A 17,134-nucleotide genomic window follows, 5' to 3' on the forward strand; every position below is an offset into this window, starting at 1 on the left:
AACAGCCTATTTCAAAATGTTCATTTAAAAGAAAGTGTTTTTCAAGAAGGCACTTTGAATAGAAGAAAGTTCAATTGCTCGTAACGTTTCGATATCTTATTTATCAGTTTTTGTAGTATTTGCGGCTCAATATCACAAGCAATTTTGTTAGCGGGCGAAATAGCTCTTCAATATGTTGCCAGTATTTAGCGTAAGATGTCGTAAGTACTTATAACGGTCACTCAAATGTCACTTGGAGGTTTTCCACTAGTGATATATGCTCCACTAGTTTTAACCGCTTGCCGCCACTCTGTAAACCTCTTTTTGGTTCTTTATTTGTGCCTTTTTATATTGGCAGATGTAATGGTTTACGTAAATTCCAAAGATAGACGATAAATGTTGGTACATGGTCTTTATTAAATAACATGAGAATACACATAGAGAAAATAAGGTAGCACAAGAACCACTAGCTACGACGAACGCGAAAGATGGACTGCCTTTAGAAATGAACCAAGAATATAACTTTCCTGGAACGGAAGTTCCAGGCCTGGGAATGAGCCCTTTCCCACGACTAGCTTTAGCCCCAAGAGCCCCCCTGGAATGCTCTCGTTGACGCATAAATGCCCAAATAACTAAGAAATGCGACACCCGGAAAAGCTTCTCGAATTGATGTTCTACATACTTTACGCTAGGACCACGTGGCAGCAAATATGGAGAAGGCTGCAAGTCATTGAGATGCCAGAACGCTTTACCAACTACTAAAAGAAGCAACCGGGAAAATTAAAAGATCTCAACTGGAGTGAGAGGTGAAGATGGAACGCTTCTATTAAGAAAAGATGGCATAATCGCAAGATGGCAGTACCACTTCCAGAAGCTACTGAACCCCAGTCGCAACATCTCTTTCACTATAAAGACTCTCAATAATAGTGCCACTGCATTCTAGCCAAGCAACTCTAACGTTAACCCAGTACCACCGAGTCAACAAGCCCCATACAGCAACGTCATTGTTCACCCCCCCTCAATACAAGAGATCAAAGAGGCAATCAAGAAGCTAAGGAATCACAAGGCGCCAGGCACAGATTCTATTCCGGCAGAAGTCTACAAAGCTGCGCCTAGTCTCGCTGAGAAACTACAGAAGCTCTTCTGCTCAATCTGGTCTCAGGAACGGTTCCCCAGGAATGGCAAGACTCAGCTATAGTGCCAGTCTTCAAGAAAGGTAAACGCACTGAATGCAAAAATTACAGAGGGATCTCACTAATGAGTGTTGCGGCAAAGATCTTTGCAATAATTCATAGCAATAAGTCCTTGAGCCAAGAGGATTTATGCAAAAAAAAAATCCTTCAGAGAATTCCCCCTCTTAAATTGGTCCCTTCTCTAACAACGGGGCTAAAAAAAATTAGAATTTTTATAATTGGCCTGAAACTTTTGGCTTTTGGCTTGGGGGCCTCAATGCAAAAGGAAAAAAATTGCTTCCCCTCAAAATGTAACCCATAAAAGGGCCAGAAAATCGTCAAAAGATTTTTTCATACACACTTCAAATGGAAGAGACTGTTTTAGAAATTTGGAAGGGGTTTCATTCGTTTCAAAAATGAAGGCTTGAGCGTCCTTTTTAAAGGTCGGAAGCCTTTCCTTTCGGTTCCTTTTCTGCTATCCACCCCTCCTCTAATCTCTATGATATCGAATTAAATTTTGAGATTTCTGTTTTGCTCAAAAGCTTTGATATGTCATGCAAGTTTGCGTTACGGATTGAGGTCACCCCTACATCCCTATGTTAGACTTTATGCTACCCTGATATGACAACTCATCCCCCAGGAACAAGAAAAAAGAAAGCTTCCCTGACCATTGGGCTTGCCTCCAGGTAACGAACGCAACCTCCTCCAAGATACAATGTAGCACATCTTCATGATAAAGCAGTCACCGAAGAGTTCCGCTTGGAATTATCTAACCGTTTTGACATCCTGTCCGCGGACGACGATAACGAACAAGCCACCATAAACATAGAAGACGAGTGGAGGAAGATCAGAGACACCATAACAGACGCCTCTAAAATAAGTCCTTGGCAGGCTAAATTAGAAGTGGAAAAAGTGGATCTCAGATGAAAACATCAACCTATTAAATCAGAATCAGAAGTACAGAGTCCACAGTGTTCAAAACACTGAAAAAAAAATGCCATAAATCCGCCCGCCGCGACAGACAACGCTACTGGGACCACGTGGCAGCAAATATGCAGAAGGGTGCTAGTCATTCAGATGCCAGAATTGTTTACCAACTACTAAAAGAAGCAACTGGGAAAAGTAAAGATCTCAACTGGAGTGAGAGGTGAAGATGGAACGTTTCTATCAAGAAAAGATGACATAATCGCAAGATGGCAGTACCACTTCCAGAAGCTACTGAATCCCAGTCGCAACATCTCTTTCACTCAAACGCCTCTCAATAATAGTGCCACTGCATTCCAGCCAAGCAACTCTAACGTTAACCCAGTACCACCGAGTCAGTAAGCCCCATACAGCAACGTCACTGTTCAGCCCCCCCCCCCTCAGAACAAGAGATCAAAGAGGCAATCAAGAAGCTGAGGAATCAAAAGGCGCTAGGCACAGATTCTATCCCGGCAGAAGTCTACAAAGCTGCTTCTATTCTCGCTGAGAAACTACAGAAGCTTTTTTGCTCAATCTGGTCTCAGGAACGGTTTTCCCAGGAAGGGTAAAACTCAATAATATTGCCTGTCTTCAAGAAAGGGGACCGCACTGAATACAAAATTACAGAAGGATCTCGCTAATGAATGTTGCGGCAAAGATCTTTGCAATAATTCATAGCGAGGATTTATGTAAAAAAAAAATTCTTCAAAGGATTCCCCCTCTTAATTTGGTCCCTTCTCTAATAACGGGGCTAAAAAAATTAGAATTTTTATAATTGGCCTGAAACTTTTGGCTTTTGGCTTGGGGGGCCTCAATGCAAAAGGAAAAAAAATTGCTTCCCCCCAAAATGTAACCCATAAAAGGGCCAGAAAAGCGTCAAAAGATTTTTTCCTACACATTTCAAATGGAAGAGACTGTTTTAGAAATTTGGAAGGGGTTTCATTAGTTTCAAAAATGAAGGCTCGAGTGACCTTTTTAAAGGTCGGAAGCTATTTACTTTCGGTTCCTTTTCTGCCATCCACCCCTCCTCTAATCCCTATGATATCGAATTAAATTTTTATGGCAAAGATCTTTGCAATAATTCTGCTTAAACGATTCCGCAAAGTCCACAACGAAATAACCCGCCCAAACCAGTCTGGTTTCCGAGTCGGCATGGGCTGTATTTACCAACTCTTTACCTTGAGACAGAGTTTTGAACATAGAGCTAAGCATCAACAAATCACCGTTGCTGTCTTCATTGACTTCATTACGCCGTTCGATTCAGTCATCCGAGGAGGAAATTAAATGTCAATTTGGAAGAGGACTGTATCCCACCTAAGATCATACGACTCATTCAGGTTTACTCTCAACACACACGCGCCAGCATCAAGTTCAACGGATACCTTTCTCCGCTATTCGATATCGACTTCGGTGTGCACGGGTGTGCATGGGTGCCCATATAGGGGGTGGGGCAGAGAGGGGCTCCAGCTCCCCCTTCCCTGGCTGATTGATGCTGCCTTATATTTTATATTTTGTTTTGAGATTTCTATTACGAAGCAATGAAATCTCCGACTAGATCGGCGACGCCCCCCCCCCTAAAATTCAGCTTATGGGTGCCCAGGAGGGTGTGTACTCTCTCCCAAACTGTTCAATGTTGGCGTCGATTGGGTAAGTAAAAAAGCAACGCAAAAATTCGAAATAGTAAAGGTTGGCCCTGATTTCAGTACCATCGACCTGAATTATGCCAATGATGTTGCTCTTCTTGGCAAGTCCGTTGGCGAAGCCCAAAAAATGCTTCTGAAAGTCTCCGAAGTTGCTGCCCCAATAGGACTCAAGACTAATATTGACAAGACTAAAGCTACGTCTAATGCCCCGGATATAAACTCTACCCCTATAACCCTTAACCAAAGTCAGATAGAAGTTGTCATTAAATTCAAGTACCTCGGATCATACATTGACATCAACGGTGGATGTAGCGAAGAACTTCCATGCCGCATTGCATCAGCTTCCGCTGTCTTTGCACAGCTGTGGAAGCTCCTATGGAAAAGGAATAAATCTACCGGAAAACAAAAATTCGTACTTACAAGGCCCTTGCCCGATCGGTATTACTGTACGGCTGTGAGACTTGGCCCTTAAAAGTCACCGAGGCACACGCCCTCAACACTTTTGAACACAGATGCCTGAGGAGCATATTGGGGTTACGACTTAGTGACCGAATCACAAATACGATCAGATGTCAACAATGTGACCAGATGTACGACATCACATCTATCATTCGGCGCCCTCGCCTGTCCTGGTTCGGCCATTTTTGCCGAAGATCGGCTGAGACTTTTACAAATGAAAGCCTATGCTGCAAAACATCACCTGATTGGAGGAAACGACAAGCTAAAACTTGGCTCAACACCGTCAAATCTGACCTCAATCCGATTGGCGGATTCCGGAGACATGGTCGCAGATGGGACCCTTCATGGCTCGAAATTATCACCCCGTTAACCCAAGGCCGTAGCCTGAGGAATTCAATAGAGCTAGATCCTGTCACCAGGGAGAGCTACAGAGTTTGTGTCCTGTTCCAGGTACAAGTAAGTAAGTAATGGCTCTGGAGGACCTTTATTCTTTATCATTTGTAAGCACATAGTGCCTTTTGGTTAGTTCAAGATCCACTAAACATTCCCTGAAAGTTTCACCTTAATATCCTTGGCCTCAAAAGTAGTTGTATTAGTAATAGTAGTGACAGTTGTAGTAATTTTAGTAGTAGCAGAAGCAGTAGTACTACTACTAGTAGTAATGGTAGTAGTAATAGTAGTAGTGGTAGTAGTAATGCTAGAACTAGTAGTAGTAATAACAGTATTACCAGTAGTAGTAGTGACAGTAGTAGCAGCAGTAGTAATAGTGCTAGTAGTTATAATAGTAGTAGTAGTAGTAGTAGTAATAGTAGTAGCATTAGTAGCATTAGTAGTATTAGTGGTAGTATTAGTAGTATTAGTAGCAGTAGCAGTCGTGTTAGTAGTAGTAATAGCAGTAGTAGAAAGAGGTTGTTGTAGTAGTTACGGTAGTAGCTGTAATAGTGGCAGCATTAGTATCACGAACGTATAGCCTTTTGGTCAGTTGAATATTCCTCTTCATCATATCCTGAAAGTTCCAACTTAATACCCTAAGCTGTTCCTTAGATATTGCTGATAAACTCTTTTGAAAACCTGTATGCACACAGTTGGTTATCCTTTAGTTCAAAATCTCCTCAATATTTCCTGCAGTTATCATATTAATACCTTTAGCCCTAGTAGTAGTAGAAGTTCATTAGTAATAGCAGTGATAGCTTCATGCAGTGCCTTTGGGTTAGTTTAAAAGTCCCCTTGACATTCCCTATAAGTTTCAAGTTGTTTCTCTATTAAGCCGTTCCTAAGATATAGTTGACACACCTTCTTGATAACCTGCATGCATGCGGTGGGGTTTGATTTTGTTTAACTTCCCCCTAAACATTTCCTACAATTTTCGTCTTTATATCCTTAGCCTTATTAGTAGTCACAGTAGAAGTAGTAGTTGTAGCAGTAGTAATAACAGTAAAAGTATTAGTCGTAGTAATAGTAGTAGTAGTGGTGGTAGTAGTAGTAGTTGTAGTGATAGTAGAAGCAGCAGTATGCACATAGTGCTTTTCTGTTCAGTTGGGATCCCCAATCATTATCTGAAATTTCCGACTTAATTTCTTAAGATGTTCCTGATATACGCCCTTTTAAGCACCTACAAGCACATAGTTTGTTTTGACGTAGTCCAAATCTCCCCTCAATAGTTCCTGAAAGCTTCACCTTTACATATTTAGTCTTATTGGACTTCAAGGATCAAACGTGCCCCCTTTTCGCAATAACAAATAAAATATGTTAACAATGGGCGAATCACATAGCTTACAGCCCTTGCCTAAGGACGGTGGAGGTCTTGTCATCCCCAGAGGCATAACTATTGAACTTTTCATTTATGCTGAGCAAAATGGCTATCACAAAATTCTTATCGGGTGTCTTCGGGAAATAAGGGGTGTAAGGGAGGGAGATTGTTAGACTGGCCCTTTAATCACTTTTGAATATTAAAATGGGCGATAGAAATGAAAGTTTTCAATTTAATGATACCCTTCAAAGTTACTACAACTTCCTCAAACCCATGTACCTTTTTGAAAAGAAATAAATAAAAAATTAAATATTTATTCTGTGAGCCCACTTTGCTCTTTACTTTGGCAGCACTAATAAGCTGCTTATGATGTAGGCCAAGTCAGTTCATCTTTGGAAGCAATTACTGGCTTTGGCCTCAATGAAAATTCACTAATTACTTTCGAAACAGAAAATGTACATCGTTTTAGTTCTATGCAATGTCATGGTTAGGTTACACTAACGTTAGGCGTCTTAATTGAGGCAAATAAGCAAGAAAATTTGAAATGGCAAAAACCTTGAAATACCACAAGGACCGGAACAAAAGACCCCTTGTGCAAGTCCTTGCTTCCCTTCCCCTCCCACAGTTTGATTGCTTTTACAATCATTTCTATAGTTTGCTGTGGTTGTCATCTAACTCATCTGTGGTATGTTTCTTGTTCTACTACAGAGATCCTCGAAAAAAAATTGGATTAGAATTATTTAATTGGAGTTAACGAACCATTTTGACTTTAAGAATAATCCTGTCATCGGTCAGCAAAATAGGGTAAGTCTAGGATGGTCCATGCTCGCCCCCTAGGATTGGTTCAGTCTCACCTAGCAAAACGTTCAAGATCTAGTTCTTCTGGAAACAGAGACGGGCCCTGATTGTAACTTTTTGCTCTGAAGCAAATTTATTTATTTTCAATATTTAGAGACATGTTTTGCTCTATTTCTAAAGTTGCTCTAACGGACTCCTCTATCTTGGTACAGTTTAATGTGAGTTCCAATTCAGTTTATTTTATTTTCGAATCTAACCTTAGTGATCATGGAAGCGCTATGCTTATAGTAGCTGTTAATTTCTTATAGTGAAAAACCACAAAAGCAGTTCAAGTGCGTTTACAAGAATTGATTTGTAGACATTAATTTATATGCACATAGTTAATCAAAATGGTTCTATCCAACAAGATATAGTCAGACATATAGATTCTGGAATCTAGACGTCTGAATCTAGATTATACAGACTCATTAAAATAAATTTCATAAAAGAAATTCCTACTTGTTTTTTTTTCACTTTTCACCAAATATTTATGAGACTGTTGACTTAGAATTGATTTATAATATAATTATATTAATTGATCAAAACCATCAGTACCCAGTGGATTTTTTGTTCTAAAAGGGAATTCTCGTGGGCCAAGCACAGCATGAATCAAATCACTCTTTGTCGATCTGGTTCTATTTTGATGCGTAGACCTTGCAATATTGAGGCCTTAAGCCATTTTGATCTTTCTATACCAGTTTCTGAAGGTAAAAGAATAAAAATCCGCTCGTTTCTCTGACCTCTTGTTCTCTTTTTATCTGATCTGAGACTTTCGCTTAATCTTTGTCTACTTTAGCTAAACTGCTTTTAAGAAACTAATTTATATTTAATATCTATTTAGGGGCTTGCCTGGGGAAATGGGACCAAGAGGACTCTTAGGACCTATTGGACCACCTGGAGCAACAGGAAGCAAAGGCGAGCTTGGTGAAAGAGGTCCTCCTGGCCTGGATGGTAGAGATGGAATTCCCGGAGAGCCCGGCTTAGATGGAATACCAGGAAGAAATGGGATTGACGGTAGTTACTTTTTAAATTTTTGTCTCTAACCACTTCAAAGGTTTTGAACGAGTGGCATAAATGCAACCAGGATGTGAATGCAGGGTGTGGCCCAACCCCTCCCAATAAAATCTTCCAAAATGCCAAAAATCTTAAATGCTCTACAACAACAAGGTATTTTTTTTAATGTACCTTATAATCGAATACAACCTTCAATAATTTTTTTTTTTACATATTTATGCTTTATCAAATGATTATGTAGTTCTGTTGCATTTAAAAGTAGGAGGTGCAGTGTTCGCAAAATATGAGCTTTGAGCCATCTTTTGTATTTCAATAAAATCCATTGAAAGGTATTACTCGATTCGAAAACTCATCCTTAGGAATCTCAGGAATTATGATAGAACAGCGTCATGTCCTTACGTTAAAGCATAAGGGTATGTCATTTCCTTTATGGCTCGTGGTTCTTAGATGAGAATTCTTGTTAGTAGAAAGGGGGCGCTACTCCGAACAGCACCACGTGGTTTATGGTTTTCTCACTGAGAATGAAAAAACAGAATTTTTCTCACTTGAAAAAACAAGAATTTTCTCACTTTTATGGTTGTTTTTTGGACGGTTATGAGTGATGGTCAATTTATTTGATGTTTTTAATGGATGTCAACATCAATTTATGTCTGTTTTATGGTTTTTGTCAGTGAGAATGGAAAAACAGGAATTTTCTCACTTTGATGGATGTTTTCTGGATTATTGAGTCTAACGGGGACCGGAGTCAATGACCTCTTCTTTAAAGATCAATTGATTGTTGTTGTTGTTGTTGTAAGTGCATGCTCGAGGCGAATGTTATGATCCAGAAATAGGAAACAGTATTTGTTGTTGTTGTTGTTTTGGCCAAGTGCATGCTAGAGGCGAATGTTATGATCCAGAAATAGGAAACAGTTATATCACGTGTTTCCTTCTCAGCCAATCAGCGAGTTATATTTTTCCCCGTTACATAACAATTCACCCTTGAGATTTCGTATATAACGGACATGCATTGTGATTAGATTATTAGAAAGTAAAGTAACCTGACAATGGATAGAACACTAAATATTATTGATGAGCTTGAAGCCTTGGCAGCCACAATTAGCAATGTTAGTACATTTTTAATTTTTATTTTCAAAATAAAATTATTTTCCTTGGTCACCCTCCAGTATATCTAAGTCCCCCCCCTCCTCCACAATACAAAACACCACCATGCTATCTTTATACTCGATAGAAAACATAAAATATGTTCTTTTTACCCTCAAAACCTAACCCCTTCCCCACTGTTTTTACAACGATAATAATCGCAATAGAAATAATTCTCTTTTCGTTAAATTTATACAATTTTAAGCATTCTATATCCTAGCTAAAAGCGACCACTGACAGAATTCTTAGAGCGACGCTCTGTTCGACATTAGGCTCTCCAGCGCGAGGTTAAAATTAGCTGTCACCCTTTTTAAAGCACTTCCTGTAAAAGGTTTCACACATACAAATGGATTGTTCCTCCCGTCAAATTAAAACGGTTTTTCAGACAATTGCAATTTATTAAGCGCAAGCCTATGCAATCTCTATTTGAAGAAGTGAATCGAGTTATTTTCAAATTAAGGTCTAACAATATTTTTTAGGACATTTCTGAAAGGGTGGGGGGGGGGGTTGACATGCCTCAATTCTATCGCCATCATTGTTAAATGAAAACAAACTGTTTCTTCGCATGAAAAGTAAGGGGGGGGGGGGGTTCGTTGTGTAGATATGTATACCCTTTGACAAGAAAACTAATGTGTAAATATATGCTTTGCGTCTATAGGCATGTTTTTAATTTTTTTCAATCTTTATTTCGATAGTTTATTTTATATTACCAGGAGAGAGGCTTGAAAACTATGGTTTTTAACTTTAATATGGAAGGTCAGAAAGAAAAAGTCTATAGGAGTTGCATGAAGCTTATATTATCCGTAAATTGAATAGCATTTTACCTATGTTTGCAAAATTTAGGCCTATAGGCTGTTGGATTAACGATCTTTTTTTTATCTAATTTAACGCCTATAGACTGGAACATTTAATTTTTTTCTAAATGGTAAAAATAGAAACATTGATTTCTATCCTAAGGCTATAGACTACTGATTGTCATGATTTTTTTCACAAGCTGTGTAATAAAAACGTTTAATTTCTGAGTTTAGCATATTTTTACATTTTGCTTTACTGAAAATGCTGGCGTAGGGGGGCTTTCTTAGTGATTAATGCTTTTCTAGACAAAATTGTGTGGATGGGGGTACTAATTTTCATTCTGTAAAAAAGGGGGAAATTATTTTCATATACTAACTTTTTTCTCTTCTTTAAGGCAAATTGTGAAGAATGCCCACCGCCACCCAGTAAGAGATCTAGGGGTAATAATGCGGCCCCTGCGAAGGCGACAGATTGTGAAGAATGCCCGCCACCACCCAGTAAGAGAGCAAGGGGTAATAATGCGGCCCCTGCGAAGGCGACAGTTGTCCAATATGGTCGCTGGCCGAAGCCTCCTAAACATGTGTTACCTGACCAAGCCGCAGCCCAATCTGCGCAGGGTTGTGACATCGATGGTCCATCCACTAGCAGGAAATTCAAAAGTGAATGTGCAGCTTCCTACACGATGGTGAGTCCCGCTCCTGGTAAAGTCGATGCCCCACCAACACAAGGTCCGCCGATGGTACAGCATGCTTCACCTGGGCCTTCGGGCACCCAAGTGCAGCCAGGATTTGCAAATGTGAGCATTTTTACCTCTAGCTATAGAAATATATATCTGTTTCTTCCAATGTCTTTTAGTCTTTTCCTTTCACCATTTTTCAACACTGTGTAAAAGTGTATCTGAGGTATATTAAAATATTAACCCCTCATCCCCAACCATTGTTTTCAACTTCTCTGCTCCTCCCTCCCTCAGAGATATCTAAATATAATATCTTTTTTTGTTTTTGCAAGTCAAACCGCTCTTTTTCTAATCTTTGCTATTTTCTCTGTTCCCTCAGTGAGCATTTTTACCTCTAGCTATAGAAATATATATTTATTTCTTCCAATGTCTTTTTAGTCTTTTCTTTTCACTATTTTTCAACACTGTGTAAAAGTGTATCTCAGGTATATTAAAATATTAACCCCTCGCCCCCAACCATTGTTTTAAATTTCTCTGCTCCTCCCTCACTCAGAGATATCTAAATATAATATATTTTTTTGTTTTTGCATGTCAAACCGCTCTTTTTCTAATCTTTGCTATTTTCTCTGTTCCCCCACTGTTGCTATCTCTTCGATATCTCATAATAATATTTTTAGGTAATTTCTAATTTACTGCTATCTCTCTCCACTATGAAATTCAAAATGCTATTTTTCACAATTGAATATTATAGTTTTATGGGGAAGGACAAAGATTACCCCATTTATCTCATTGCACATATGGATTCTAATTTACGTAATATTTTTGACAGCTTTCAATCTTACAACTTGCCAAGGTTTTAGGGGAGTTAACGGTTTCCCATTTAATTGTATTTTCTTGGTGAACAGTCTTGGAACAGAACAGACGCGGCTTACAATAATTAAGCTAATGAGTCCTAGAAAACCCAGTGTAGGGAATTAGAGAGAGAGAGAGAAACGACTTATGGTCTAACAATATTTTTTTTTGGACATTATGTAAACGGCTGGGAGCCGCGGTGGCGGTCGGGAAGTGCCGGCGGGCCTGAGAAGCGCCGGGGGAAGCACCGCGGGAAGCGTTGTGGGAAGCGCTGCGATGGCCGGCTCGGAGGGGGAGCATTAAATAGTGGAAATTGGGAAAGGGGGTGGAGTTGTTTGAACAAAATCAAATTGTCAATTCTATGTAAAGCGGCGTTTTAGATTGTAAATATATTATATTAAGTTGTAAATTGGAAATTTCAGTTGAATTAACCAAATGCTACTATGTGCATACTGTTACTGCTACTAAGCACGTTTTAAATAATAATCTAAATTTAAAAAACAGTAGGGATGATTTGAACACTTTGAAAATAAGCTATTTTTTTCATTTATAGATTGGACCATTGGTACCATATTCATTGTCAACATCATCATCAGCTGGAGGAGAGGAGGCACACGTTGAGTCCCCCAACAATTTAACATGGGACGATAACATTTTCCCTGATAGTCAAATACCGTTTAATATTGATGAGTTTTTAGATGATTTTCTTTTTAATGTAGATAATAGCACAGTTGAGCAGGGGGACTTGAGTCAAAATACACTACAGCTTTTGGAGGATTTTAAAAATGAATTAACGGGGAACCCTCCTCCTCCAGCCTCCGATACCCTAACGATTCCACTTCAAACAACTGAAGTGGAGCATTCGCATACCCCAAATATTGTTGAACAATGTGGAGGGAGTGTTGATGATATACAAGAGGGGGAGGTGGGTAATGTCCAATTCACGACTTTTCCCGAATTTCAGCTGTCCAACACAATTTTAAATGCAATAGTTTGTTTACACTGCGACTTTTGGGGATCCTTTTAATTCACTTATGGGGGGAAAATTTGTGTTTGATCCCGTAGAAATTGTGCATGACTATGTAGATAAAATTCGTGCACTGCTGGAGAACCCAATTCAATTGTGGGTGAGGGATTCAATTAAGGTTTCAATTGTTTTAAAGGTGATTTATTTAAATGAGGGGAAAAGTGAAGTTTACCACCACTATATACATTCCGAGATGCGCGTGATTTATCCGAATTTAGAAAATTTTGAGGGTGTTTTTTTTGGATTGGATAGGTCATATTATTGCGCATCTTGAGAACTTTAACGAAAACGGTAGTGGGTCTGTAGTTTTATTTATTTTAAAATTTAATCGTTAATATCTGTAAATTTAAGAAAGATTTTATTTTAAGAGGGGGTGGGGAAAGGGCAATAGTTTTAAATTATAATCCAGATCTAGAAGGTTGTCAAGGTGTCCAGCGGATTTGTTTTGAAACAAGTCAAAAATGTTTCAGGTATGCTTTCCTCATATCAGCATTCGAGCCTCTAGCACGTGACGCCACCAAGACGAATTTAGACAATTGGGCTGTACATGGGAAGGACGGGTCCAATTTCCCCATTGTAGATTTCTCTTGTTTAGAAGGAAAATACCCAGTAACGCTAAGATCTATTGATATTTTTAAAAGGGTCAACGTCCATTTAAATATCAGCATTATCCTGGTTCAGTATGAAACTGAATTTCAATATAAGGTTCATTCAAAAAAGAAGGGGGTGGTTTTCCCTCTAAGGGGCCCGTCAATTAATTTAGTCAAAAATTGTGTTTCGTTGTTGTATACACCACTATATAGAGACTTTGCCAATTCAATTGGCCATTTTAATCCTATTACAGACATCAGTAGAGTTCTGGGGGGTGGTAAACATAGGGTGGAACGTTTCTACTGTCCAACATGCTTCTCAAAATTCCGTAGCGACATAAAACTACGAGATCATATGAGGCATTGTAGCCGACATGGACATCAGACAGTCGAAACGGTTTCAGAGGATAGGTCTATTCTACGCTTCAAAAAGTTCCAGAACACCCTCCTCCGGTTCAAAAAAATATCTATGGATTGTGAAGCTAAGCTGGTGGAGGTGAATGATCCCCGATTTCCAAACCGTGTCAAAGAACATCAGGCTATTGCAGTGTCCTATACTCCCGCGCGAAGAGACAGTTCTAACACCATGCAGGTGTTAGAAATAGCTTACATGGAGAAGAAGGGGGAGTTCATTAGCCCGACATATTCTAAACTAATTAGCGCAGGTACAAGTTATATGTTTCGAGTGAAAGATGTTCATTATCCAACGGTGTTGTCTGCCGCGAATTACATCACCCTTATAAATAAAAAAATATGATGGGTGTGTACGGAGGAGTGTGTAGAGGTTGATAAGGGTACCACAGGCAAAAGAAGGGGGAGGGGGGCAGTTAGGGATCATAATCCATTGGGGCAGGAACGATCCTCTGGGGGTCGTTATTTTATAGTGGTATCACATCAATCGTGTAAGATAAATGTTAGCCAGCAGTTTTTTTCCCAGATTATTTCCAAAGCTAAAAGTACGATTTAAAATTTATTTGACAGGCACTGGCACGTATTCATAGAGAGGCAGGGACAGTAGGTAATCCCCAGGTAAATAGTTCATTTACCTATGACATTATTCCCAAATCGGGTGAGAGGTTGTTGCTTCTCGAGCTGATATGGCAGGTAGTAAATAATGGGCATAAGTGTTGGAATAAAATCAGGTTTTAGATTCCTTTAGTTTTTTCCCAGGGCATTGAGTCAATTGATTTAACTGCAGAAAATTGAAAATTTTGATAGCTGTCCCATTCTTAAACAGCACTTTCCAGACAGTGAAATGTATGATCTGTTGACCTACAAAGGTGTATACGCATTTGATAATAACTTTTCTAGCGCTCTCTTGAGAAACTTGAAACTAACTTCAATCGAAGATTTTTATAATTCACTGGCCAGTAGTGAATGCACGGCCAAATACTAAGGGTTTGCAAAGAAGGTATGGTCTAAGGGGTGTTCTAAAAATTGGTGAGATTTTTTTAGACTGTGATTGGCCAGTTACGTTTTAACTCTGTTGGATATAGTCAGTAAGTAAACAGACCAAATCTAGTCATAGCTCAGGTTAGATTCAAGCTACTATTTTTCCATACCCTATTTGGTGATGGATTTCATTTAAAAAAATAGTAGGGAGGAAATAGGCCTAATCAAAGATGTAGATCAGCACCTTTTTGTAGTAAATAATTTCTGAGACCACACTGGCTAATCGTGATAAACAAAAAATCGCGAAGGAAAGAAACGAGGACAATTAACAGCCAGTGAAAAAATTTAAAAATAATGCAAATATTTCGGTCAAGACCTCCGCTTGACCCGCTTGACCGTCCTCAGTGCAGAATAAAACTGATAAAAATATAAAAACCAAACCTTAAAATAAAAACACCAAACTAAAATTGGACGACCCTTTCCTAGTAACGGTGAAAGGGTAACTGAATAAAAAACACAAGTCTAAATGGCATTTCAGAATTTAATTTTGAGTAAAGCACTTTTAAAGTCTGATAGCTTTCCAGTTTGATTGTTATCGGAGACTCTATTCGATTGCACAATATAACTTTGTGGATGTATGTAAAAACGATCAGAATTAATAATTTTGTCATAAATGGGACTTAGAAAAATTTCTCCAGTGTCTCTATTGAGAGCTACCTTTTGGTGAATGTGCTTTTTTATTTCAACTGCCTCCCTGAAAACTTGCGTGAGACCTTTAACGGGGGCAACGATAGAGGCCTCGTCAAACAAAATGAAATGGTGTGGATTCTCGTACACATGTTGCCCAAGGCGGAATCAAAAACCTCAGGCCTTTGGCGTAACCTCATTGCCTTGTCGATTGAGGACTTGTGCTCAGATAACCTCTCCCCCAATTGCTGTTGGGTTCTACCAACATAAAAAACAGCCACAAGAACAAGGAATTCTATATACACCACTACCCAGAATGGGGCTGGTTTTATCTTTGCCGTTGTTAAAAAAGTTTCTGTGTAATATTTGAATTTTTAAAGGCGACGCTAAGTTTATGTTTCTTAAGGATTCTTTTCAATTTGTCACTCAATTTTGGAATGTAGGGTAGAACAGTGAAAAGTTTCTTATCATCCACCAATGGGACGGTATCTGTGGGGGCTTGTGGACCTGATTCGCTCCCCTCAGCCTTTTTTCGTCTTCTGTCTATAATGGGCTCAAGTAATTTTATAGCGTAGCCATTTCAAAATAAAATGTCCTTAATGTAGTTCAATTCTGAGTCTATGTGAGGCTCTGAGCATATTCTTATTACTCGGTCAACCAAAGAAATAACAACTCCTCTTTTTATGCAGGGAGAGTGGTTGGAGAAAAATGCAAATACCTATCGTTATGCGTAGGCTTTCTATAAATAGAAAATTCAAGGTCAGGAGACTTATTGAAAATTAAAACATCTAGGAAAGAAAGTTTGTGGTTATGCTCTAGTTCTAAAGTGAACTGAAGGTTAGAGTCCAAAGTGTTTAGATGAGTTAGAGAAGGAGTTAACCTACCCCAGAAACGGTGTTTCAACGGAAAATTTTCCAGAGCAGAGATTTCTATGAATTCCATATAAAAAGTTGCCAAAAATGGTGAAAGACTTGTACCCATGGTGTCCTCGTTTCTTCCTTTCTTCGCGATTTTTGTTTACCTTTTTGTAGAGCATTTAATGAGGGGAGGGTATGTTTTTCATGGGGACCGCGTCTTGTCAACCGATCCGAGCGGACAAACAGCACCGGTGCAAAGTCAAATGCAGTGTTCTTGGACATGAACTCATTGTACCCCTCGGCAATGTCTCACTACTCTTTGCCGTGTGGGAACTATCAATGGCTTGAGAATCCTTGTGAATTCCCCGACATTACCACCGTCGAGGACAATGGGCCACAAGGATGGTTATTTGAAATTGACGGTCACATTCCTCTGGCGCTTCACGACTCAGTCAAAGATTTTGCCTTTCCCTTTATCAATCGACCCGTGAGCAGGGACTCACTGAGCCCCTACAATCGATCATTGGTTGAGGATATGGGGATGCACTGGACTCCTCTAAGCAAAAACTGATTGCTGATTTGGACCCTAAGGAGAATATTGTTGTTCACCATGTGCTTCTGCACTGGATGGCGAACTATGGTTTCAAGATAACGAAAATACATAGGATCCTGCAGTTCAATCAGCAACCATATTTAAAAACATTGGTCGACACTTTTCTAGATAAACGCTCTATGGCAAACTCAAAGGTAGAAAACGAGATGTACAGACTCATTCTAAAGGCAGCGTCTGGAGCAATGTCTGAAAGCGTATATAATAGATCATGCTGTGACTTTACGACTGACCCTCTAGAATGTGCTTAAATTATTGCAAACCCTAATTTAATATTGTTCGCAAGCATAGAGACTGGCATTGTTCTCCTACACATGCGAAAACGGAATAGGGCATTTAAAAAGAATGGAGTGGATACCTGTTTAGTACTAGAATTTTCAAGTAGGCTCATATGGTCGTTTTTTTACAAATTGGGACAGGTGCAATGACTACGGTAAGGGACGATTAGGGTTTACAGTTGGGATACTGATCATCTGCGGTTATAGATAAATGGGAACCAATATTTATTGGATGATTTGGAGAATGCCGAACATATCAGCTGGCGGATAGATTTCACCAATTAAAATCCATTATTCTACCCCAAGTTGTTGAAACATCAAGCCCCCAAACAACTATTAAGGTTAAAATTAGAGATGGGGAGTTATTTGAAATTCAGGGCAGTGTTCCTAGTCCCTAAAGTTTATTATAC

At 39.2% G+C, this 17,134-nt stretch overlaps 1 protein-coding gene across 1 annotated transcript in view; it reads left to right on the plus strand.

Annotated features, from left to right (window-relative positions):
- The window catches only part of LOC148939429 (uncharacterized), a 369,107-nt gene that overhangs the window by 61,555 nt on the left and 290,418 nt on the right, over positions 1-17,134 (plus strand). The window contains exon 3 of the mRNA XM_089106873.1: positions 7,645-7,817. Within this exon, the coding sequence (XP_088962999.1) occupies positions 7,645-7,817 (173 nt within the window). The remainder of the gene's footprint in view (positions 1-7,644; positions 7,818-17,134) is intronic.

Source organism: Artemia sp. Qi Xiang Cuo, chromosome 21, assembly GCF_049724085.1.
Source record: "Artemia sp. Qi Xiang Cuo chromosome 21, ASM4972408v1, whole genome shotgun sequence".
In the NCBI taxonomy this organism is placed as follows: Eukaryota; Metazoa; Arthropoda; class Branchiopoda; order Anostraca; family Artemiidae; genus Artemia; species Artemia sp. Qi Xiang Cuo.